This window comes from Sebastes umbrosus, chromosome 4, assembly GCF_015220745.1.
Source record: "Sebastes umbrosus isolate fSebUmb1 chromosome 4, fSebUmb1.pri, whole genome shotgun sequence".
NCBI classification, from domain to species: Eukaryota; Metazoa; Chordata; class Actinopteri; order Perciformes; family Sebastidae; genus Sebastes; species Sebastes umbrosus.
The window spans coordinates 36,632,635-36,658,444 of record NC_051272.1 but is presented as its reverse complement, the minus strand read 5'-3'; the positions used below and the strand labels follow the sequence as shown (position 1 = coordinate 36,658,444).

The following is a 25,810-nucleotide window of genomic DNA, read 5'->3' as shown; positions in this document are numbered from 1 at the left end:
AGGAGGAAACATGAGCCTTGGTATAGTCCTTATTACCTCAGTGACTCGCTGGCAGTCATTCTTGAGCCCTGTCTAAAGTTGTCCACCCTCTCTAGGGTTCGGATCTGAAGCCTTGTTTGCAGCCTGGTTTCTGCCATTTGAGAAACTTCTTCTGTAAAGCAGGACATTTTGTTGAGTCGCATATGTAATACACACAATATGCAATGGACTTCCTAGATACCATTCTACCAAGTAGGGATACATCGATACCACTTTTTTTCAGACAGAGTACAAGTACTTACATTTGGGTACTTGCCGATACGAGTACTTCTCTGTGCCAAAAGGCCCTCGTTAACAGCCAGCTGGAGGGTGTGAGCGACACACAGCAGGCTGGGGAGTCCCTCATATGAGGCGGTGCGCCGCGATCGGCTCTAGGTCGGCTTGGAAAGGCTCGGGGCGAACGTGGCTCGCGGCTGCAGCTTTACAGCGCTCCCCACCCGGACCTCGCTGCACCGTGGACAAAGGGCTCGCTGCGCCATCTCTCCCCGCCGGGGATGGCTCCCGGTATGACTGTCGACCGCGGCGGAACTGTTTTCAGACTGTTTTGCGCCCCAACCGCGTTGTGCCGCCAGATCGGGCCACCGGACCCATCTTGAAACACGGACCAAGGAGTCTAACGCATGCGGGAGTCAGAGGGTGCCAGCAAAACCCCGTGGCACAATGAAAGTGAGGGCCGGTGCGCGCAGGCTGAGGTGGGATCCTGGCCCAGCGGGGTCGGGCACACCACCGTAAAGTGGTATCGGTGCCATTGTACCGAGTACATGAGCACAGTATCGGACTCGATACCCGATACTGGTATCAGTATCGGTGCATCCCTAGTTTGTACTATGATAACACACCCTGACTTTACTCACTGAATACTGAATGCTAGCACAAGTTGTGGCCCAACAACGTTCAACCTGCGTTGATATTAAACAAGAACCCAGATGTACCTACCTCCAGCTTGCCACCTGGACCACAGCTCCTACCTCCCAGGTCCCTGCTCTTGAGCTGGCCCAGGCCATGGAGTCAAACACAAACCTCGTGACTGTGGTTGTCCTGTCTGCATATTTTGTTTTTATACCTAAACCCTGTAGACCGATTTGTTTTGCATGTTTCCTTAATATTTTTTAGTGGATAGCCTATTACTTTTATTTTGGTTGATGTCTAAACAGTATTTTTATAATTTATTAGCCCACTACTATACAGGTGGGCATATTTAAAGCTCAATATCAGCTCAGCACAGCAAGAGTACTGGCTGTAAATGTAGATAAAATGACCAAATACATGCACATAAAATGCGTTAAAATCACCACCACAATATTTACTGTACAAGAATGCCTACAGCCAATTTAGTAATTCTTACAAAGTTTTCAAGAAGACATGAGCTAGGAGTAGCTGAGTCTGCTGTGTGTAGTGGAAGAATGATGAGTGTGAGCAATGCTGCATCGATGAATGAACCACTCTGCATCATCTGGGCTAGTGTTAGCCAGAAGGCATGTGAGAGAGACATGTTTTTGATTCCTATACTTCATGCTGTGTGTGGTGTAAGCCAAACATGACGGATCAGCAGAACCGCATCATTCTCACCGTGAAGCCTGCTGGAGGCAGCATGCTGTGGGGCTAGTTTTTTGCTCCAGACACTTTGAATGAGGGTTTATATCCCAGAGCGCTGCATGTAGTCCCACACTGTAGTCCTACAGTCACAGAACTGACCTCATTGTACACGTTGTGACTTATTACTCTCTCTCTCTCTCTCTCTCTCTCGTGTTCTTGTACATCCTGAAGCAGCCTTGAGTCAGCGTGCAGCTTGGCCGTAGTCGGCTCTGGCGGGCTTACAGCTGAAGCTTGCCACTTGGCACAGAATGTGATGCAGCAAACTGTACATCTGCAGCACTGGCCTGAGCCTGAGCAAGTGTCCACAGAGCGTAGCGCACAGTAGCACAGTATTCTGTTAATGTCCTCTTTCAATTCAATTTCAATTATTTGATGTGTGTGATCTGCTGCTGCAGTGTATGATGGCAGAATTCACTGACAGGGTTTAACTGTGTATTTCTATTGAGACTGGTAGTAACGAGGCATGTTTGGTTTTATACATTCTGTGTGCCGAGCTCTGCACACAAGTTGGTCAGAAATGGGAACTAAGAAGGGTCTTTCATGCTACTTGTTCTCCAAATCACAAGCACGAAGGCTTGATTATAAACTTAACCCCTGAGTTCCTGATTAGAGGCCCAGTTAACACTTTACTAGTCCAGTGTGACGGTATGCAAAGCTGAATAACTGGTTTGACTGTAACTACATGAGCAGTGCTGCTGCTGAAGCTCAAGCAACTATAACAACAGCAGACTCTTATTGAACATGTGTTGGCGGTGTAAAGTCTGCAGGCAGTACTGGACTGGATTATTGTCATGGTTTCAAAATGAATACCAAACATGGTTTTAGCTTTATTGACAGTTTAACCTCGATAATCCCAGATGGCTGATTGTAAACTGTTGGTTTCAGATTGAATTCCTTGGCACCACCATATGCCACACTGTGAAGTGGGAGGCCAACACCAGCCATATAATTATACCCCTGCGACAGCGTATATAGCGTGTGTCCATCCTTCTGTCCGTCCTTCCGTCCGTTCGCGTCTCACACTTTCGTCTCCGGAGCAGAACTGGGAAACTATTTAATTTAGGACGTTTTCCAAATTGTTACAATGCTGCATATTGCCTCTAGTTTGGTTTGTGTTCACACGGCAGCATTTACAAGCGGTCCAAAAGTTTGATGCGCAAAGAAACTGCTCTGTAATTGGTCAGAATTTCCATGCTGGAAAACTCCCTGAAGTAAACAAAGAAGAGCAGACTTCCAGAACGCAACAATAGAGGGACAACTACGCGGCTTGATCTTGGCCCTGGTCATCTTTTTTTTTTTTTACCTCGTAGCAATGCTTTAATCCAAAAAGCTGCAATGCTTTCTCCAGTTGGGCCGGATCGAGGTCGGAGCATGTTCTCACCACAAACAAAGCGTACCGAACCATACCGCAGTTCGTTTGGAAGCAAATCGAGACCACCCCTTCAAGGAGATCTCAGTTCGCTTGTTTTGGCGCTGCACCCGAGTGCGATTGCCGTGTTCACACCTCCCCAAACGAACCGCACCCAGAGGGTAAACACTCCAGGGTTCCATTCAACCCAACTAAACAAGGCAGGTGTGAAAACGCCCTTAGGAACTTCAAATTTGGTATGATGGTGGACAGTGTGGTCTAGTTGCGCCTTTTGAGGCTTAAAAATGCCCCCAAAAAATCGTTGAAATTTTGGACAAAACTTTTTTTTCTTTTTTTCGACTTCTATTTCGTTTCCGAATTAGAACTCAAACTCTTGTCTTCTACTGACTTTATCCTGAGGAATGTGAGCTAATAAAAAGCTAGATTGTGCTCAATAGACTAATTCCATTAGTTCCAAAAGGGCAAAACCTTTGGCCCTGCTTTGGTAGGGGTCAAGTGGTGAGCGGGGGTGGGGGGGTGGGGGGGGGGGGTGTGTGTATGTGAGCCATGCTCACTTTTGCCTTGTTAACACAGCCCACCAGAGGCTTCACTTTCTACGCCAGCTTACACGGTTTGGTGTGACTGTGGAGAGTGTCTTCGCCCTCTCAGTCAGTCCCAGTGTGCTAACACAAGCGCAGCACGGACAGAGCTGAACACACAGCGTATAAGATCCGTCCGTCTCCTCCATGTTTGCCTCCAGTGTGAGATGCAGAAGGTGATCGCTGACTCCCCCTCACACTGCTTGCTCCCTCTTCAGATCCCTCCCCTCTGGGAGGAGATTCCAGAGTTTCAGGTGAAGCACAGATCCTGAGACTGTTCCATACTTGAACTCTGACGCACAAACACTTTTAGACCAAGCATCGGCCAACGAGCACTTTAAAACGAATGTAGCGGCCCAAAGCACTTTAGGATCTTTTATCCTAGTGTGTATGTTTCAATGTATAAATGTGGTTACTGTTTTCATTATTTACTTCTGTGTGTGTTTGTCTGTTTTTAAGAGGTGACCTGGGGCAAGTTCCTATTAACTGTGTTGACGTGGCAATAAAGGATTGCCTGAGGTCCTTTGAAATCCTGTAGACAAACATACTGTATAACCAGTGTAGTCCTGTTATTCAGCGTTTATCTGCTCACAGAACCTAGATATTTCTGTTGTATTTCCATCTAGGGGTGGGCGATACATCGAATATAGTCGATGTATCACGGCATGTCCCACGCGCGGTATATAAAATGACAATATCGCGAACATCGACTACAAATTGTCATGTAATGTTTTTAAGGAGCAGGGAAGCAGGCTTAGCAGGGAATTCCAGACGTCCCTCTCCCCAGCAACGTTTTCCAGCTCTTCCTGGGGGGACCCCGAGGCATTCCCAGGCCAGACCAGATATATAATCTCTCCAGCGTGTTCTGGGTCTACCCCGGGGCCTCTTACCAGTTGGATGTGCCCGGAAAACCTCTAAAGGGAGGCGTCCAGGAGGCATTCTGATCAGATGTTGAACCACCATAACAGAAATGTTAATGATTAGATGAGTTATCTCCTGAATGGCCTGTTATCAGCTTGGCGGTGTCATTCTGCTTAAAACCAACATAATGTGACTGATAAGGCCACATACAGTAGTGCATAGAGTCAACACATCCCAATGGGATCTCCTCTTCTCTAATGATTGCCACAGATGAAGGACTAGAAAGATCCGGTCAGCCGATTAGTCGATCATCAGAAAATGAATCTGCAATCTGATGATCAGCTGCTTCTCATTATGAGCAAAATCACCAATATTCATTGGTCTCAGCTTCTCAGATGTGAAAATGATGACATCACCTTGGCTATGGAAAATGATGTTGGCTATTTTTCACTATTTTCCAGATTTTTTTCTAGATGAAAGATTGAATCAGTTAAATCTAAAAACACAAGTGTCAGCTTAATTGATAAGAAACGTTAGTTGCAGCCCTCCTTGGGACTCGTGTATCTTTCCCAGTCTGTATACTTGCAATGGTTGCAAATGGCTCGCCTGTATGTTACGGGATAAAACTGCCGTCTAGACTTACTAGTTTATAGTCGACAAATCTGAAGTGTCTGCTAAACTGTAGGGAGTTTCATACTTGCTGTAAAAGCCCCTGAAATGTTGGTTTGATATTTTAAGTAATTCTGTAACATTAAATGATCGAGACATCAACAGTGAAAGTAACAAACTAGAGATTGTCTTGTGATGGGCGGCTTCACGCTGGTGCAGTGGTTAACACTGTCGCCTCGCAGCAAGAGCGTCGCAGGTTTCAAACCCGGCTTGGGGCCCTCCTGTGTGGAGTTTACATGTTCTCCCCCGTGGTAACGTGGGTTTTCTCCGGGCTCTACGGTTTCCAGGTTAGGTTAGGCTCGTAGGTGTGAATGGTTGTCCCGTCTCTATGCGTCAGCCCTGTGATAGTCTGGCAACATGTCCAGGGTGTACCTCACCTTCGTCAGCTAGGATCGGCTCGGTTACAGATGATGGATGGATCTTGTGATGGTATCACACCAGCCACGACGTGTAAAGTGTGGGGGGGAGGGCCCTTTGCTCAGACCACACCCATCTTCAAACTCTGTCTTCATTTTGATCTCAACTACACATCTGTAAAGTTTGTATTCAACATAATACCGTATTATCTCAGTGGAAATGCACTGAAACAAATTAGTAAATGTGACACAAATATAAATGTAAATGTGACACAAAAAGGCAACTTATGATTTTGGCCATTAAAAAATATGCTTGGCTGGGGAATTTTTTCATCTACCAGTCACAACCACAACTGTTACCAGATTTACATTCCAATATTTCTAAATCCTGATTGGAACATGGAAGTTTGTGACATCACTTTTTCCTCAAACTCTTCATGAAATCTGTCCTGTAAAACGTTGTCAGAAAAGTAGTGATCATAGAGGACCGCCTCGCACGGTAAAAAAAACAAACAGGCACATATTCAATAAGGTCCTGTTGTCTCTTTGCTGTTCTGTGTGTTCCTGACAGAGTGGAGCTTATGAGGGCTGGAGTCTGCACAACACCAACTTCCTTCTATAAAGCTACAGTCCTGACTTCCTCATACAGTGGATCTTTATTTCACTCATTTAGATTCCTATCTTCAGTCTCCACATGGGGAACGCCTCATAGAGCAAGTCCAGGCATGATGCCAGTCTCATAATTGTAACTGCGCCTTTTGTCTTCTCTTATTTCTGTCCTGTCTTTGCAGGTGGAGTGGTGTCAGGGAGCTCACTGAACAGGACGACCGACATCATGGTGGTGAACATCCCAGAATACTATGCAGGAAAAACTGTGCTGATCACCGGAGCAACAGGCTTCATGGGCAAGGTAAAGTAGTAGTTGAATAGGCAGGGAGCCAACTGGGCATGAATGAACCAACAATGTGAGCTAACATGATGCAAGATGAACCTCTGTGGAAATTCTTTTCACTCCAACACGACGCTGTACTTGCCTGCTTTTATTAGAGCGCACACGTTTCTGCTAACTTCACATTAAGTATATTTACATGTAGATTTCAGGTCTGTTCACGCCATATAGTCACGCAGGAAGAATGAAGATTGTCCACCAGTTACAACAGTCTTATTGTATGCTGAATTGTGGGTGTTATGCTGTGAAGGCATGAGTGAGATTTTTTTTTTTATATATATATATATATATATACTTTTTTCCCCTTTTTTTCAAGGTTGTTTTCAAATATGCAATTTACAGTTTGTAATTACAATAGTTTATAAACCAATTTATAAGTAGTTGAGCTTAGAGACGAACACAATAAGTACACAAGAGAAAACATCAGTATTTAAAATTGAAATTAAAAAAAAGAATAGAATGAAATAAAAATAAAAAATGAATAATAGTAATACAAAGAGAAAAAAAAGTAATAATAATGATAATAAATTTAATAACAAATAAGTTAATAGAAAACAAAAAAAGGTGGAGGGTGCAGAGATATAGCAATATCATTTACATGGCCACACACATGTGTCCGACTTCACATGTAAGGTCACCTCCAGGCATACTTTATATATATGTGCATGCGTGCTAACCCACAGAGTCCATCTCTTCTCAAAAACATCCTCCATATTCCTTATTTTGCGAGTTCCCTTCCATAACTTTTACTTCTTCAATTAAACTTTTCCATTTTTATAAAATTTGTATGATGTGAAACCGAGTATGATGCGCTCTGCTTTTAAATACAGAGGTTTTTTTTGAAAATGTCTTCTATAAACATAAAAACTTTGACCAAACCAAATTCAATAGACTGCATGTGTAGACAATGTGTAAGTGAGTTGCGTTACTTTCGCCACAGTTTCTCCAGCGCTGAGAACATTCTTAGTTTAACAGCAGATGCATGAATCCCTTTTTAGTTGAGAACAACTGATAAATGTGGCAAAGCATTCACATGGTCGTCCTTTAACCGTCTTATTCTACCAAACACAAACACAGCAGCCGTTGTTGTTCAGATGTTGTGGAGGAGGAAGCAACACCTCAGTTTACTCCTCTCCACTTCTGCAATGGACAAAAAGAGGAGGTTCCAGTTCTGAGTAGTGTGCAGTGCCTGCGAGCATCAACTGAACAGAAGGTGATTTGGTAGCTCTTTACCTGCTCATTGTTAAAGGTGCTGCTGGAGAAGCTGCTGAGGTCCTGCCCGGGAGTCAAAGGTGTCTACGTGATGGTCCGGTCAAAAGCTGGGCAGAGCCCTCAGGCCCGCATCGCTGACATGATCAACTGCAAGGTGAGAAGTGGGCTCAGAGATGCTCCATCTGATGGGGGTGTGTGTGGAGGAGGTGAGGGACCAGCTATGTGTAAAGTTTGAGCATAATGCAGGAGTTGATGCTATAACTCGGTAAAACACAGTTTGCACCACACAAGCTGGTTGTAACATGGAGTTAAGATGGCAGATGGATGTGACGGTTGTTGTGGGAGGAAATTTCTCTTCAGTGTGTTTTCGGTGGGAGCACATTTCCTGTGACCGACTACATCCTTTGTCACTTATGATGACACTGACATGCACGCTCAGTGTTGTGCTCTTGTAATCTTGAAGATTTTCATTTGAATAAATGCCAGTTAAGTCACTATCTATCGCCAAATGAGGTAACTCAGTGATGATTGAGCATCTGGCCCACTGATGAAGGCCCTCGCCTTTGCAGTATTAGGAACTGGGGCTGTATTCAAAACCGCCTACTACATACTACTGAGGACGGTTAAAGTGATGTATTTAGCAGTATGCTAGACCAGGCTTTAGCCTTTAAACCAGCTCTTAAAGCACTGGACAAAAGAACAAACTCGTACCACTATTACAATATTATCCAAAAATACAACTTTGAAATTAGAGAGCAGCCGTCAGTAGGGATGCACCAATACCACTTTTTTTCAGACCGAGTACGAGTACAAGTACTTACATTTGGGTACTCATCGATACCGAGTACCACTACGAGTACTTCTCTGTGTATCGGAGCCGTTTTGCGAGTACGAGTACATGAGCACAGTATCGGACCCAATACCCGATACTGGTATCGGTATCGGTGCATCCCTAGCCGTCAGCCATGCATCACTGACACTACCAACAGTAAGACAGGGAATAGAAGCTTTTCTCTGACGTAAATGTATGGACACTGAATAACTGTCCTATGATTTTCAGTTTACTGTGTACTGTAACATCATTTTGACTTCATCATTTTCCCCACTCAGTTGTTTGAAAGATTGCAAGAGGAGCAGCCGGGCTTTGCAGAGAAGATCGTAGCAGTGACCAGTGACCTCACACAGCCGGAGCTGAATCTGAGCAAAGAGGATCAGAGCATCCTGGCTGACAACGTCAACATTGTTTTTCACTGTGCCGCCACCATCCGCTTCAATGAGCCACTCAAGTGAGTTGTCCCTTTATTTTTGCTCAATGTCTTGATCTTAATATCTTGATGAACTTCTTGGTAATATGTACAAATATTATATACAGTCCATTGTTTTCCTGCATCTCTCTCTCTAATGGCACTTTGTCAGTTAACCATGTTTATCCATGTGTTTTTCCCTGATCTTGTACGATTGGTAAGTGTTTATGGTCTGTTGTGTTTACTCAGTCAAACTTAGTCAAACTTAGTTGCGTGTTGCAGGGTTCTTTCATGTTGTGTCCCGTACACAGACAGAAATGTAAAACTTTAGGTGGAGTTACATGCTGGTACTATTACTTGACAAACAACAGCGTTTGCCGACTCCTTTTTTCTGTCTGTCTGTCTGTCTGTCTGTCTGTCTGTCTGTCTGTCTGTCTGTCTGTCTGTCTGTCTGTCTGTCTGTCCAAAGCTAATCTCTTATATTCCTGGACCCATCAGCCTAATATTTTTTTGGTGCTCATTTATGACTGTATGCTGAAGGACCTCTCCTAGTTGCAGTGATTCACACTTTTTGAAAACCTATTTTATTGACAACCTATTTTTTTTAAAATTGTATTTATTTTATTTGTTTTTATACCGTCATTGGCTGCTGACTCCTCAGCCCCCTTGACCGCCCGGTAGACGCCCAGGTTTGGACCCTTGTTTCCGCTAGGGATTAGAAATTGTTCCTCTCTTGATTTGCAAGCCAGAGCTTACTAATTAACACAGAAAATGGAATCTATCTTCTCGTCTTGCATATCTTGACCTCACTCGGACGCCAAAACATTCCGTCTTAGGCCAATGAATGATCCATGGCCTGTGGCTGACAAGTGATCGACCCCTGAGCCCAGCATCGTGATTTAAAAGCTCCTGTCCACACCAACACCGGGGTGCAGAACTGCATCGGCGTTAATAGCATTCATTGCGTGCTTTAAAAAGTAACAGTTCTGATTCATCAACAGTGTGCAGGTTGATTTTTGCGAGTGCAACTGGAGGTGGACTCTAGGGCTGTCACTTTTCCCCAAATCAAGTTTGACAGATACTGGTACAATCCCCCCCCCGTTGCAAATAACAAATGTGTGGGAACCAAGAACCAAAATATCCTGCACACTACCGATCACTTGTACTCACCTGTACTGTCTTCCTCTCCCCTCTCAGAGACGCCATGCAGCTGAATGTCCTGGCCACCCAGAAGATGCTGGCACTGGCCCACAGGATGAAGCACCTGGAGGTCTTCCTTCATGTCTCCACAGCCTACGCCAACTGTGACCGAGAGCTCATTGAGGAAGTTGTATACCCTCCCCCCGTAGACTACCGCAAACTCATCGATTCTCTGGAGTAAGTTGATCTGGACTGTTTCCAGTGAACGGCTACTGCAACAGTCAACAACCTGTTGTGGTGATTGTTGATTTGGATGGCCTTGTTTATGTATACAGATGTGTGGAGGGTCTTTTTTTATCTTTAGTATACAGTAGCACTAGCATGGGATTATGGTTGAGGTTTTTAAAAGGATTCTTAATTTCTTCAGATTGCTAGATGCATAAAAAGCAAGTAGGACTGTATTATCAAGATTAATGTCAGCGACACACCGAGCAATGGCAGCTTAGCCATGGCTGTAGAGTAAACAGCTGCTTAGTGCCACTAATGTTGGAGAGGGCCGCCAGTCTTAGCTGCTGAGCTAGATTAGTAAAGCATTAGGAGCCTGCAGAGTGAGCGGATATGAGTGGGATGATTCTGAGGGATCGGGTGCATAGTGTCGTAAAGCTTTTGAGGGAACTCGGATGGATGCGTGCAGAAAGACAACACGCTGGGTTTGCCTGTGGAGGTTTGAACAAAACTGACCTTTTGGAAACAGATGCAGACTTGAATGCAGAGTTGCTTGGTCGTAAGGGAGACCAGTTAGCTCAATGGACTGAAATGTGATGTTCTGGATGCCTTTCCTTGCTGCGAGTGTAGAACGCAGGGCTTCCAGAGTCCGACCAAAAATATGTGTATCTCTGTCTCTGCTGTCACTGGACCCTACACTCGCTCGTCGCTGCACTCATTACGCTCCTCATATATCAGGGGTCAGCAACCTGCGGCTCCGGAGCCACATGCGTCTCTTTAGCCCCTCTTCAGTGGCTCCCTGTGGATTTATAAAAATGGAAATGTATAACTGTTTTTTGTTTACATTTTCATTTTATTTATCATTGTTGTAGGTCTATGGTACGACGATACGACGGAGTATTAGGGCCACATTGAGGAAAAAACATAATAAAGTCATAGGTTTACGAGAAAAAAAGTCATAGTATTATGAGAATAAAGTCAGAAGTTTAGTATATATATATATATATTGTAGTAGTCGTTTTACATGGTATTTTAATTTTTTTTTCGTAAAGTTATGACTTTATACTCGTTATATTACAACTTTTTTTCTCATAAAGTTATGACTTTATTCTCCTAATATATTAAAACTTTTTTTTAAAATAGTATGACTTTATTCTCATTAAATTATTACTTTTTTCTCGTAAAGTCATGACTTTATTCTGGAAATCTCAGATGTTTTTTCCCTCAATGTGGCCCTAATACTCCATCGTACATTGTCTCTTGGGCCCTCACTGCATTAGACTTATATACTATATACTTAGACTATAAACTGTGTTACCTTCATCACAATGCTCAAATGTTTTGTGGCTCCAGACAGATTATTATTATTATTATTTTTTTTTTGCCTAAAATGTCTCTTTTGATAGTAAAGGTTGCGATCCCCTGTCTTATGCCAACAACGTAACATGTAAACATGTGGATTGCACTTAAACACGGTCTTGGCCAGTTTCATACGGTAGTACCACGAGCATCAAAACTGGCGTGTGGTATTTTCCACGTTGTTTTCTTCCTCTACTCTCGTTCGCAGTGCGAGACGGGGGCGCGGAGTAGTGGGGGACAATTGGCTCCTTAGACCTCCTATTTCCAGCGTCCTACTGTTGGCTCAGACAACCTCATCTGACTCAAAAAAAAAACATTTATCTGCACCTTTATTCCTGTTTGCAATCATTTACATAGTGTGTTATGAAATTACCAATGTGTATGGGAACTTACAAAAAAAGGTAACGGTTAAAACATTACTGCAGCACTAAATGTTGGGGCAAAAAGTTTTGGGTGCATCTAAATTATGAGCTGGTGCACCTACCTGTAACATGTTGGGCACACCAGTGCAACCACTATAAAAAGTGTGACTGGAGCCTGGGAATGTTTCACGTGTTCCATTCAGGGTGGGTCAGATTTACTTTGTTTGCTTATAGCTGCACTTCAAACCGAACAGTTCTCGACCTTTGTGCAAACTATGTATAATCACATGTAAAGGTCATATCTTTCAATGGTAACCAAGCTCAACGTGAGTTCAGCTCATCTAACCGTTGAAGCCTTTCCGTGGTTTAAATATTTGATGTTATTAAATGATTTAGCAAAGAATTTAAGAGACAATAATTCCATGCAAAACAGTGATGTGAAGCTGTTCCGCTTCAGATCACTCAATCAATTATCATTTAAGTGCTTTATAAATACTGGTCAACTTTCAAAACGCTCAATATACGGAGAAATACACACATAGCCCGTATTCAGAAATTTAAACAAACCGTTAGGATTTCTGTCTATTTGTGATGTTACAAAATATACAATATTTAGACCATTACACGGTTTTAAACATAAACATTCCAAATGTGTCCCAGTTTATTTCCTGTTGCAGTGTATGTAAATCACATCAGCTGACAGGAAGTAAACAAGGACCCAAACTGTTGCCTGGCAACGCAATTCCATTGCAATTCCGTTGAAATGCACTAAAACGGAGCGTTTCAGACAGAGGGTGAATACAGGTATGTTCAGGCAGACAGTATGAGGAAAATAAAGTTGTTTTTTTTAACATTACAGCATGTAAACATGTTCTGGTAGAAACATAAAATACAAGTATGAACCTGAAAATGAGCATGATATGGGACCTTTAACATCTACTATATTATTGTCACTAAGAACCTGTTAAACAGTGTGATAACTTAAAGGGCCAATTTAAAGTGAGAGTATAGTAGTATGGTCATCCCATAATATGGTCTTGGATGAATGAACTTGAGACTGGTGTCATTTCAAGTAGGTGGTACAAAAGATGATTCTTTTCAACATGAACTTTTACTACAGATAAATGGACAAACGCGCCACATCGCGATGTAATAGAATGCAATTATCAGATCGCAGAAGCTACGATAAACATTAGTTACACAACGACCAGAGGGTCAGAAACACAAGTTTCAAACATGCGAATGAGAGTAAATGAAAAAAAAAAAAGCCGGGTTTAGGTGACATCCACATGTTGACATGTTACTTTGTTGTCAGAGAGAGCAGAGCGCTGGGAGCAGACGGCTGTTCAGGTGGTGACGAAATTGGCAGTAAAGTTGTCAAGTTGGTAGTAAATGAACTGTGATCAGTGAACTAGAGATCAGTCAGATTCATATATGAATGTTCACACCAGGCCTGTTGTTCTGCTGTGCTTTTGTTCTTTATTCACTTTTTATTGAAGTTAAGTCATGATGATTATTTTGCACCGGTCCACTGTGATTGAGAAGATAAGGAACTTTCTTCTAAAGCCATCAATCAAAAACACAAATGAGAGAATGATGTCTAAGAGGATCAATGCTGATGAGTTTCTCCTCTGGGATATCTCAACATCTACTAGATGGATTTTTACACGTTTTAGTTTCCTGATGGTGGTGACCTCCTGACTTTTCCTCTAGCGCCACCATGACATTTTGCGTTTGTGAGTGAAAGGCCTCAGTATCTATCGGCTGGATTGTCATGAAATGTACACATTCAGGATTAACTGTGATCACTCTCAGCATGTTAGTGTCGTCATTGTGAGGAGGGATGCACCGATACCGATACTGCATCGGATATCGGGCCGATGCTGACTCAAATAGCTGGATCGGATATCGGCGACAATGGGGCCGATCTATTCAATTCAATTTTATGTTTATATAATATATTTATATATTATATACTGGAATTTTAATTCCTTTTGACCAATTTGTTGCTGCAATAAAAAGGTTTACACCTGGTAATTTTGAGGATTTTTTGCCAAATTGCTGGTGTACGATTTATTATTTTGATAATAAATAATAATTAAATAAATGTATATCTAAATGATGTATTTATTTGTCACATTTTGTTTTGTAAAGTAATGTTTAAGTTGAGCCTGATGTTGCCTTACAGATAAAAGAATGATCCCAGTCGCTTCCACACAGTGAGTTCGGATTGGTACTCGGTATCGGCCGATACACAAAGCCCGGGTATCGCTATCGGTATCAGGACTGAACAAGTCAGATCGGTGCATCCCTAATTGTGAGCATGGTAGCATTTAGCTCAAAGCTCCGCTGTGCCTCAGTACAGCCTCAGAGCAGCTAGCACGGCTGCAGACTCTTGTTTTCATTTATTTCACAGGATGTGAAGACACATCTGCGTTAGTACTGTCGCTGATTTAATAAATGTAGCCAGTATAACACCGGTCTTATTTCTTCTTCTCCTTGTTTTTGGTGCAGCTGGATGGATGACGAGCTGGTGTCAGCTCTGACTCCCAAGCTCATCGGGGAGCGTCCCAACACCTACACCTTCACCAAAGCCTTGGCTGAGTATCTGGTGCAGCAGGAGGCCGGAGACCTCAACGTAGCCATCATCAGACCCTCCATAGTTGGAGCCAGCTGGAAAGAGCCCTTCCCCGTGAGTGATTTAGGCTCTTGCATTGCTTTTTCATGATTTTTTTTTTTTTTTTCCATGTCGGCAACAGCCGTGACCGGAGGCATCGTGTTTTCAGGTTGTCCGTCTGTCCGTCCCTTTCTGGTGAACGTGATATCTCAGAAACACCTGGAGGGAATTCCTTCAAATTTGGTTCAAACATCCACTTTGACTCTGGGATGAACTGATTAGAATATGATTAGATCATGTTTTTGGCGATAACAAAATTCATATGCAAATTAAGACAATTTCACACAAATGTCTAACAGGATTAAATGTTATGACATTTTGGACAGACATGATGTAAGCTGACACTTGACTGGTTGGCGGAGGCAGACAAATGCAAGGCGGTAATTCTAGTTTAACTAACTCGAAGTCAGCGAGAGAATTACTGTTGAATAGAAATTGTTCACTGCATCCTAGATTAACTTTGAATGCTGTTTAAAATGTATCAAGAAAAGGCAAAGCATAGAGAACTACAAATCCCAGCTGGGAGTGTCTTGTTGTCTTCTGGGTTTGTCCTGTTTTTAAAATATGTGCCAGTCTTCTGAATAATACCATACATTTAAAAGTGTTTAGAGGCAGAAATCTGCTTTCTTAGAACAAGGTCATGTTGAAAAAACCCAGTTCCACATAGGTTCTGGAGCGTAGGGTGAGAAGCTGGTCGACATAGTGAGCAGGGAGAGGAAGTCATTGTTTCAAGAGTACAGAAATAATGACATTTGAAGCAGCCATGTTTTCTGGTGTGTGTTGAACACCACCTGTGCCACAGATTTTAAAAAACTGTGGAAGAAAGAACTGTTCCTTAGGACACTACGCAGATTTCCAGCCCACTCCTCCGGTCTCTTCTCTGAAACAGCGGGGCTGTTGGGAGCAGCTGAGCAGTGAATGAGGAATGTGAGGAATGTAGAATGTTAAAAAGATCTGCACACCTTTTGCTCTTGGCCAATCGCTGTGGAAAGCAGAAGACATTGCATTTCTGGTTAAGGAAAGTTTGAGACACAGAGACAGCTCCTGTCTGAATATCTGAAAGGTACATTTTCACAGTTATCAGACAGAAACAGTCCCATCAAAGTGTGTGTGCGGCGATGTCAGCAACCCACCCGACCCGTCTTGAAACACTGACCAAGGAGTCTAACGCACGCGCGAGTCAGAGGGTGCAAGCAAAACCCCGTGGCGCAATGAAAGTGAGGGCCGGCGCGCACCGGCTGAGGTGGGATCCCGGCCCAGCGGGGTCGCGCGCACCACCGGCCCGTCTCGCCCGCACCGTCCGGGAGGTGGAGTGAAAGTAAGGTGGGATCGGTGCCGTTGTAGCGGAGCGGTTTTGCGAGTACGAGTACATGAGCACAATTAAAACTACTATTATCAAAAAGTCAGTCATTTATCAAGAAAAAGTACGAATGTATTATCTGTCAATTAAAGAGCTAATGGTTTCACTGCTAATTCTGTGCTCCTTTCCTCTGACTGCTCTTTCAGGGTTGGATTGATAACTTCAACGGACCCAGTGGAATATTCATAGCAGTAAGTACTGACAGAGGTGATCTGTATCCTGCAGTGAAAACCTTGTCTGTTCTCATCTGAACGTGATCCATCTATGACACCAAGCTGCATCAGGAGAGGTCCAGTACTAATCCTGAGAAGCATTACCTACTGCAGCTTTGGCTCCTTTAAAGGACAACAGATTGACAACTTGCTCCAGATGCTTCTTTGACACAATTACTAGTTCATCTAATGCTTTGAGCTTTTTGACGGGTTAAACCAAGGGTCAGCAACCTGCGGCTCCGGAGTCTTGAGCCCCTCTCCAGTGGCTCCGGAGTCTTTAGCCCCTCTCCAGTGGCTCCGGAGTCTTGAGCCCCTCTCCAGTGGCTCCGGAGTCTTTAGCCCCTCTCCAGTGGCTCCGGAGTCTTTAGCTCCTCTCCAGTGGCTCCGGAGTCTTGAGCCCCTCTCCAGTGGCTCCGGAGTCTTGAGCCCCTCTCCAGTGGCTCCGGAGTCTTGAGCCCCTCTCCAGTGGCTCCGGAGTCTTGAGCCCCTCTCCAGTGGCTCCGGAGTCTTGAGCCCCTCTCCAGTGGCTCCGGAGTCTTGAGCCCCTCTCCAGTGGCTCCGGAGTCTTTAGCCCCTCTCCAGTGGCTCCGGAGTCTTGAGCCCTTCTCCAGTGGCTCCGGAGTCTTGAGCCCCTCTCCAGTGGCTCCGGAATCTTTAGCCCATCTCCAGTGGCTCCGGAGTCTTGAGCCCCTCTCCAGTAGCTCCGGAGTCTTGAGCCCTTCTCCAGTGGCTCCGGAGTCTTGAGCCCCTCTCCAGTGGCTCCCTGTGGATTTTTAAAAATGGACTGTTTTGTTTTTACATTTTCATGTTTATTGATCATTGTTGTAGGTCTATGGTACGACGGTACGACGGAGTATTAGGGCCACATTGAGGGAAAAAAAAATAAATCTGAGATTTCAAGAATAAAGTCATAATATTACGAGAATGAAGTCATAGGTTTACGAGAAAAAAAGTCATATTATAAAGCAGTAATTTAACGTGTTATTTTTGACTTTTTTCTCGTAAAGTTATGACTTTATTCTCGTAATATTACGACTTTTTTTCTCGTAAAGTTCTGACTTTATTCTTGTATTATTATGACTTTTTTACTCGTTAAGTTATGATTTTGTTCTCGTAATATTACAACATTTTTTTCTTGTTAAGTTATGACTTAATTCTCGTAATATTACAACTTTTTTCTCGTATAGTTATGACTTTATTCTCGTAATATTACGACTTTTTTTCCCCTCAATGTAGCTTTAATACTCCGTAGTACATTAGTGCTTTGGTCCTCACTGTATTAGACTTATATCCTATATACTTAGACTATAAACTGTGTTACCTTCATCACAATGATCAAATGTTCTGCGGCTCCAGAGAGTTTTTTTGTGGGTTTTTTTGCCTAAAATGTCTCTTTTGATAGTAAAGGTTGCTGACCCCTGGGTTAAACAAACCCCTTTTTTTGTTTGAAATGACAAACGTTCCCCCTGTGGGTGGAGAACAGCCATTGTTGGTCTATAGTCCATGTAGCGTTCTGCAGAGTGTTGGCTTATATCATCTAACCTGTTCTCTGATCCGACTGCAGATATGTACTCACAGGGTGTGGAAGGAAATGGTGTGGGTGGGGTTGTAAACACTGTGGAGCTGGTGGAGCAGTTCAGATTATCCAGCTTTTTATCAAACGTTTCACTGTGTCATTAACCTCTGAGTGTCCTTCCACTCACTGCAGCCGAGCAGCTTTCTCTTTTAGCTCATTATGTCACAGTGCAGTTATAAAACAAGAAGATAAACTACCAGTATTTACAGAGCGACTGATGGCTAAGCCCTCCCATCTCTCTCAAACTGGCTGCACGTCGGAGAGCCCCGGGATCTGGCGTGTCAAAGTTCAATCAGATTGAACTGTGTGCGATGCAAAGTAGGCAGAAAGTAGGCTGTGTCTGACTGTCCCATTAGTCCAATACTTGAAGTTGGGATCTGTGGGATTCTTTACTGACTATAATATATATACGTTTTGGTAAACTTGTCAAGTTAGTATTGGTCTTTTCTTCCCCTTCTCTAGGCCGGTAAGGGGATCCTGCGTACAATGAGGGCGTCTAATGACGCTGTGGCTGATCTGGTGCCCGTGGACGTGGTCATCAACGCCACGCTGGCTGCAGCTTGGTACTCTGGATCACAGACACTCAACAGGTTCGAAAACACTTGATCACATACATCTTCTGAGGCCTGTACTACGAAGCGAGTTCAACATACCCAGGGTATCTTCTCGTTATCTGGCTTCACTAACCCTAACAAACGAGATCCCGCTAAGCGTTCCTACGACACTGGTTATCAACTCGATAAATCAACCCAGAGTTTCTCTATCTGGATATGAGCACGTTCACATGAACGGGCTGCAGCATATGAACAATCACAGACATGAAGAAGTATACTGACAGCAGAGCGGCACATTTTACAAAGGAAGAGCGAATTATATTTGACAAATAGGAAGAAGTTAAACACAGAATCCAGACTAAAAGTGACATAGTTGAAGCTGCCAAATGCAGGAAGAACAACTGGCAAAAGAAAAAAATTGCCGATGTGCGAATGTGTAAATTAACAGACTTATTAATTTAACGGAATACTCAAAAGTCAGATCTAGTCGTCTAGATGGGGCAGTGATGTATAAATAGCTTTCAGAAGTGTAATGGATGAGGTCATTACACTTCATTATGACCTTTGACAAAGTTGTGTCATGTGTGACTATTTCAGCCTTTCAGCTCCGTCCCCGACTCCAGCGGTGTGAAACGGACTTGAGAGCAAGTAAAAAAAATTAATTTAACAACATAATTCAAAGCGGCAAACACCCACAGCATAAAACCAGCTGTCCTTCCTTCATGTGTCAGTTTAAACTGTGTTGTTTTTAGTCTGGATTATGATTTAAACTTCCTCATATGTGTGTAATATTATCATACGATCTGCGCACCGAGCTCTGATTGGTCAGTAGGCGGTGCTTTTATAGGAGTTGATCTCTTATCTGGAACATAACCTGCTCCGGAGCAGGTTAGGCGTTCAGCTAAGTTACCATGGCGATCTACGTCTGCGTTACCTCGCTAACCCTAAATCCTGCTTCGTAGTTCAGGCCTCAGGTCAGTTTGGATTGAAATGTTGATTGTACTTTGAAAGTAAAATTCAGTGGATTTCTCTGAACTATTCCGTCCATTTTCCAGGTCTAGAAACATCATGGTTTACAACTGCACGACCGGTGGGATCAACCCGTTTCACTGGGGGGAAGTTGGTATGATGCTTGTTTTCTCTTCCCCTAAACACAGCCTCTGTACAGGCCCCTGACCATGGGAGCTATAGTATATCTAATGACATACTCTGATTGTAACCCGATCCCCTGCCTGCCACACCCACACTGAGAGCTTTTTGTTCTCCTCTTCCTTGTTGATCCTGTTTGTAGCTGGATCCTTATGAATCCCACCCTCAAATAGAAGTCCAACCCTGTTGCACACAGACATTGAACCAATCCCACTCCTTGTCCTTTTAGTCACACTACATACATTCACTCCTGAACTTAAACAAATCAGTAACGTCAACCTATACTGGCTCGGCAGCCTTAAATCACCTTGTTCCAGCTGGTGCACGGTGAATGAAATAGTTGAGTCCTCATTAATGTAAAGCACTCATGGAAAGTGAGATGTGATGTTGGATTCAGGATGTTAGGAAAATTAATCCATACTGCCTAAACAGCCCCGTGGATTTAAAGTTGTCCTTTGATGCTGTTTTTCTTTTGCCATTCTCTAAACTTGTGTAGTCCAGCTCTGTTTTTATTACACAGTGCTCGCTTCAGGGGGTGGACAGAATAACGAGAACACCTTATAATCTAATGCTGTCTGATACAAGAAATCTCAAATAGTATTTAGTGACAGGCTAAAGTTCACCCTGGACCAAAACATTCTCACCCTCAAGGTCCATTTTAGTGTCCGTTCTGGAGATTTCCATCATCATCCTCATTAGGGATGCACCGATACCACTTTTTTTCAGACCGAGTTCAAGTACAAGTACTTACATTTTGGTACTCGTCGATACGAGTACTTCTCTGTGCCAAAAGACCCTCGTTAACAGCCAGCTGGAGGGTGTGAGCGACACACGGCAGGCTGGGGAGTCCCGCATACGAGGCGGTGCGCCACGACCGGCTCTAGGTCGGCGTGGAAAGGCTCGGGGTGAAGAAGGCTCGCGGACGCAGCTTTACAGTGTTCCCCCCCTGTACCTCGCCGCACCGTGACGGGGCTCCCTGCTCCCGGTGCGACTGTCGACCGGGGCGGACTGTCCTCAGTGCGCCCCAAACCGCGTCGTGCCATAGTCCATGTAAAAGGCGCCAGAGGTCTGTGGCGTTATCGTCAACCCACCCGACTTGTCTTGAAACACGGACCAAGGAGTCTAACGCACGCGCGAATCAGAGGGTGCAATCAAAACCCCGTGGCGCAATGAAAGTGAGGCTGAGGTGGGATCCTGGCCCCGGGGAGTCGGGCGCACCACCGACCCGTCTTGCCCGCACCGTTGGGGAGGTGGAGACTGAGGACCCGAAAGATAGTGACGAGAGGTTAACGTCACGCTGCCGTAAAGTGGTATCGATGCCGTTGTATCGGAGCAGTTTTGCCAGTACGAGTACATGAGCACAGTATCGGACCCGATACCCGATACTGGTATCGGTGCATCCCTAATCCTCATGATCCCAGTCTTGTACAGCAGGTGGAGTTTGGCCCAGCAGGTTGGAAGTTGATTCACGGCCACAGCAGTTCACAAAACATCAGAAAATGAACTTGTACTATTCCATGACAACTGGGCTCGTCTGCTGAGGAAGATCATGTGACATGATCAAAAGCTCCAGAACAGCTGTTATTAGACCACGCTGTGAAATTGTTTTGCCCAAATAATGAAGCTCCAGTATTTTCTGGAAACTCTCAGAGAAGTCAATAGACATGTTAATCTGTAGAAAGTTAGATTTGCATCATTCTGTTTAGTTAGTCTGTGTCTTGTGAGGTACACAGTTATAGTATACTAATAATCTATCATTATATTAATATGTTCTACTAACATTTGGGTGAAATACATGAGCTTTATCAGAGGAGGTATTTCATTCTTTGACAGATTGATTTTAGCCAGCAGTACCAAAGCTTTCAGTCAAGCATATAAACAAGAAGAACTGTATTGACCTGCTGATTGCTGACCTGTGTTGAACAACCTTCTGTCTCTTAGAGTACCATGTAATATCCACATTCAAGAGGAACCCCCTTGAGCAGGCCTTCCGTCGGCCCAATGTTAATCTCACATCCAATCACCTAATCAATCAGTACTGGATCGCCGTGAGCCACAAGGCTCCGGCCTTCCTCTATGATCTGTACCTCAGGCTGATTGGACGAGAGCCCAGGTAACCATCATCATCGCCGACTCGGACGCGCCGCACCTCTGCTGCTGTTTTAACACCAAAACCCCCTCTCTCTCACACACGCGCACACACACATCCTCTGCTGCTTTAGTCCTGTCACTTTTCTTTTTAGTGTGGTAGCCTAACGTGGTAGCTGCGATGCTAATGTGTCACATGATGCTTGTGTGCAGTTGTTGTTGTTGTTGGGAGGTGAAGAATGTATAACCCAGCTGCTCTCTTAACTGATGGGTTCTGCACTCTTTCCATCTTGCTACCTGCAATGTTCGTATTCTCCGTTGGGTTCCCAAAATGTCAGCGCTAAGGTCATCTCAGTTCAGCTGACCAATGGACTGAGGTGGACTTCAGTCTGAAAGACACTTCTGGGAACCCAACCCTGGTGTTGGCCCTGTGAAAAAACCTTTGCTAGCTGCTGAATTGTCAGTTAAGTGAATTGGATCAGTTGTCTTTTTGAAATCCAGATAGTAAAAGATGTCACGCTGCTGCTGTAGTGACTAGCGGTGGTCATCACACAGGGCCTGCATGGTGCCTAGTGTCCATAGGAGGAGGAACTTCTTCACCTAGTCCTCTTTGTGTCCTCCTGTCCTGTCGTGTGTGTATCTCTCTCCTACAGAGTACTGTATAAACATGACCTTCAAGAGCAATCCCTTAGAGCAGGCCTTCAGAAGGCCTAATGTCAATCTGCGCTCCAACCCCTTTACTAATCAGTACTGGACCACTGTCAGCCACACGCTGCCAGCCCTGCTCTATGACGGCTATCTCTGGCTGACAGGCCGCAAGCCCCGGTAAGGTTGCAACTGCCAGTCAGCCCCCCCACCTTTCCCACAAACCCACCCTCCCATCCTGTGTGTGTGTGTGTGTGTGAGTGTGTGTGAGAGTGTGTTTGTTGTTTTACCGACTGGTTCTGTGGGATGGTGGGAAACAGAACAAAACCAAAGCAAACGTTTGCTGTGTCTTTACCCGACCTCGTGGTTTCAGCTGGACTTTATTAGTGAAGACGGGAGTCGTGACAACGAGAGCACGTTTTCAGCTTCTTGCTCTGTTTTTTTAGGAATATGTTTTTATTTAAAGGGACTGTTTGTAACTTCTTACACGTATAAATCATTGCGGGTCGGTGTCCCATGCGCGCTCGCGTGTGGCTACGCTGTTCAGACTCAGACTCCAACACAAACTACACGGAAGCACCAAAACCTCTTGGTTGTATCTAGTGAAGCCCGTCTGTTAAACAGTGTTGGCCGCGGTCGGAGGACGCGGGGGAGACCGTAGCTTTGGTCTCCAGGACCGGAGTCTCTGCTCCTCTGCCTGCCTTCACTCACACACCGTGCTCGTTCTCACTTGCTCTTTTGCTCCACTCTCACGTGCATGCGTGCACACTCCACACTGCAGAAGAGTTAGTTTAGCTCTGAGAATATCTAGTGAATGTACAGTGGACATTTGTGCAGAAATAACTGCTGCAGCTCCTCCAGACCAACAGAGGTTTCCCGTGTCTTGTGAAGTGACGGGGCTCCGCAGAGAGAAACGTTATCGCCTCCGACCAAAACTCCGGTGTCTCCCCTGTTCCCTCCGGCCGCGGTCGGGAGGCTGAAGCAGGAAAAGCCAACACTAGGATCAGCAGTGATTCATGGAGAGACCTTCGTCTGGTCAGCTAACATTACTGCCAAGCAGCTGAAATATAGAGTGATATTGTGCTTTTAGCTGACGTGTGTCGCCTCACTGTTTTGAGCGATGCCCATTCATGTCTATGTAGAGCGAGCACAAGCGCGAGCGACAGGACGCTGACTTTCATTGACTTAACGGCCACAGGTGTAGCTGTTAACAAGACATTTCTGATTCTTACAAACAGTCCCTTTAAAGGAGACTTCCCTTTTTGTGAACATGACTTCCATTATTGCCATCCCCCCCCCTCCACTTCTCACCCAATCATGGAAAATCCCAAGGCACCATGGGACTTTTTGGTCATTTAAAAAAAAAAGTTGTGTCCAGTCAGAGACAGATGACGTCCCACTGAACACAACCCCCCCCATGCATGTGAAGTGACTGATACATCCACATGTATGTGTTCTCTCTTCTCTGTAAGCCAAGAGGTATTTCAGACGTTAGATGTAGCCCAGTACCACCAAGCATTCGCCCCTCAATACAACCGCTCTTTAGCCGCTGACTTTGCACGTGGTGTTTGGCTGTCTGAAATGAATTTGGCTTAGTTTGCTGACTCACATTCTAGGGGGGTTGTGGTTTGATTTGATTGGTTCTGTCAGCAGCTGCAATGTAAGTAATGATTATCTCTGCCTCTGTGTGCTGATCAAACATGCATGTCTGTCACGTCCTCTGAATCCTTCACAGGAGGAAATCTGAGTCCTCTCGATCTGCCTCGACATGTCTTAAAAATCCCAGCATGTCTTCAGATAGAGCGGGGCCCATCGCCGGACGAAGGCCTTCGTATTCAGACACAAATTGAAATCGTCGCAAACCATTCGATTACTGTCAAAGGTTTTTAGAGAACAGTTTCAAATTCATTGCATTACAAACGTACAGTTTGAGGACTCAGAGACTCTCCTGTGATCTCACTATAATGGCCACTGCTGTTTTTAACATTCACACCCTTATTACCACAACACTGGTTACTGGTTTGGGAATGATGAAGCTCCAGAAACCTGAACTAACACAGATGTATATTAACTGGATTCACTTGTGTGAACAGGAGGACAATACTTGTCTACATAGGGAGTCGGTGTCCCTGGCAGCAAAAGCAGGTTTCATTTGTTGCATTTTCATTATTTCCTCTGACCTAAATGTAGATTCTGGGTCTCTATACCAGCATAGTGTGTGTGTCCTCCTGTCCCTGCACACACATTCAATCCAGTTAGTCTGCAGCTGAGTTCATCAGTCATCGTCCTCAGGGGAGGAGGAGTCACACACCAGACTACTGGCAGTGCTGTGACGATGTTTGGACAGCCCTCTTGACTATTTGGAAAATAGTTAAAGTGAATCTTTATATTATTAATTTATCTATATATATATATATATATATATACATATATATATATATATATATACTGGCATCCGTTCTCTCTATGAATCATTATATCATTTGAACATGTCAGAGCCAGACCTGCAGAACACGGTGTCCACGACAGTTAATGTTAACATTGTAAAAAATAAAATGGGGGGTGTGTAGAAAACTATGGATGACCCCAAATGTCCAAGCTTAGCTTAAAATAATAAAGTCACAAGTTTAGATCATTCAGGGTCAAGAGGTGCACAAACACACATGGCACTGTACAGCTCCAATATCACCTGCATATGTTACAGTTATCACAATCAAAATCTGCCCGAGGCACAGAATGTGAAACATGTCGTTCTGAGCTAGTCGATGCACATCTGTTACGGTGTTAAATGACCAATTGTGAGACTAAATCAGAACCCCCGTTGTTCCTCCTCTAACGTTGATGTTTATCTCTGCTCTCCCTTCATTATTCCTCCTCTCACACTTGTCCACCCCTCCATCTCTGCTCCATCCCACCACCTCTCTCTACTCTACTCCACTCTGCTCATGCATCTGGCCGTACACTCCTCTTCTCCTGCATCGTCCTCATCGATGTTTTGTCGACCGTCCCCCCTTTGATCCGTTCTTCTTTTTCTCATCTTCCTCCACATTATTGCTGCCGTCCCTCATTCTCCATCTTGCGTTCCACCACCCCTTTTTACGACAGGATGATGAAGACAATCACACGCCTCCACAAAGCCATGATGGTCCTGGAGTATTTCACCAGTCACTCCTGGGTGTGGAACAACGACAACGTGGCCATGCTGATCGGCCAGATGAGCCCTGATGACAAGAAGGTACTGTAGGGAAGGACGCGCATGACGCTGATCCTCACATCATTCACACTGTGTACACCCCCCCACACACACACTCTACACAGCGAGGAGGCGGCACACTGATTAACCACTCCATTAGTAGGCTGGCTGCAACACAGTGACTTATTCATCCACTGGTGACGTCTACTAGTAGGAACAGGGGAGCTGTCTGCAGGAATTTGTGGAGGATGTGACTGTCACTTTATGTCCTCTTGTCTACACATTAGAGCTGTTGTTCCCGTACTATGAGACACTGACATCCATTCATATCTGATGACCAAATACTCTTAACGCTGTGTATTACAGACGTAGGCAAAGTTGTTGGTAACGTTCCGTT

General features: G+C 44.4%; 1 protein-coding gene across 3 annotated transcripts in view; it reads left to right on the top strand.

Moving 5' to 3' along the window:
- far1 (fatty acyl CoA reductase 1) overlaps positions 1 to 25,810 on the top strand; it is a 37,131-nt gene that overhangs the window by 2,943 nt on the left and 8,378 nt on the right. For 2 of the 3 annotated variants that reach the window (XM_037767685.1, XM_037767686.1), the window contains exons 2-11: positions 6,260 to 6,378; positions 7,667 to 7,783; positions 8,740 to 8,915; positions 10,071 to 10,250; positions 14,474 to 14,651; positions 16,143 to 16,187; positions 18,247 to 18,374; positions 19,394 to 19,461; positions 21,429 to 21,600; positions 25,326 to 25,455. In XM_037767685.1, coding sequence (XP_037623613.1) covers positions 6,304 to 6,378; positions 7,667 to 7,783; positions 8,740 to 8,915; positions 10,071 to 10,250; positions 14,474 to 14,651; positions 16,143 to 16,187; positions 18,247 to 18,374; positions 19,394 to 19,461; positions 21,429 to 21,600; positions 25,326 to 25,455 — 1,269 coding nt within the window. In that variant the 5' untranslated portion in view covers positions 6,260 to 6,303. Of the gene's footprint in view, positions 1 to 6,259; positions 6,379 to 7,666; positions 7,784 to 8,739; positions 8,916 to 10,070; positions 10,251 to 14,473; positions 14,652 to 16,142; positions 16,188 to 18,246; positions 18,375 to 19,393; positions 19,462 to 21,428; positions 21,601 to 22,228; positions 22,401 to 25,325; positions 25,456 to 25,810 lie in introns of all 3 variants that reach the window. The other variant, XM_037767687.1, reaches the window with a different exon arrangement.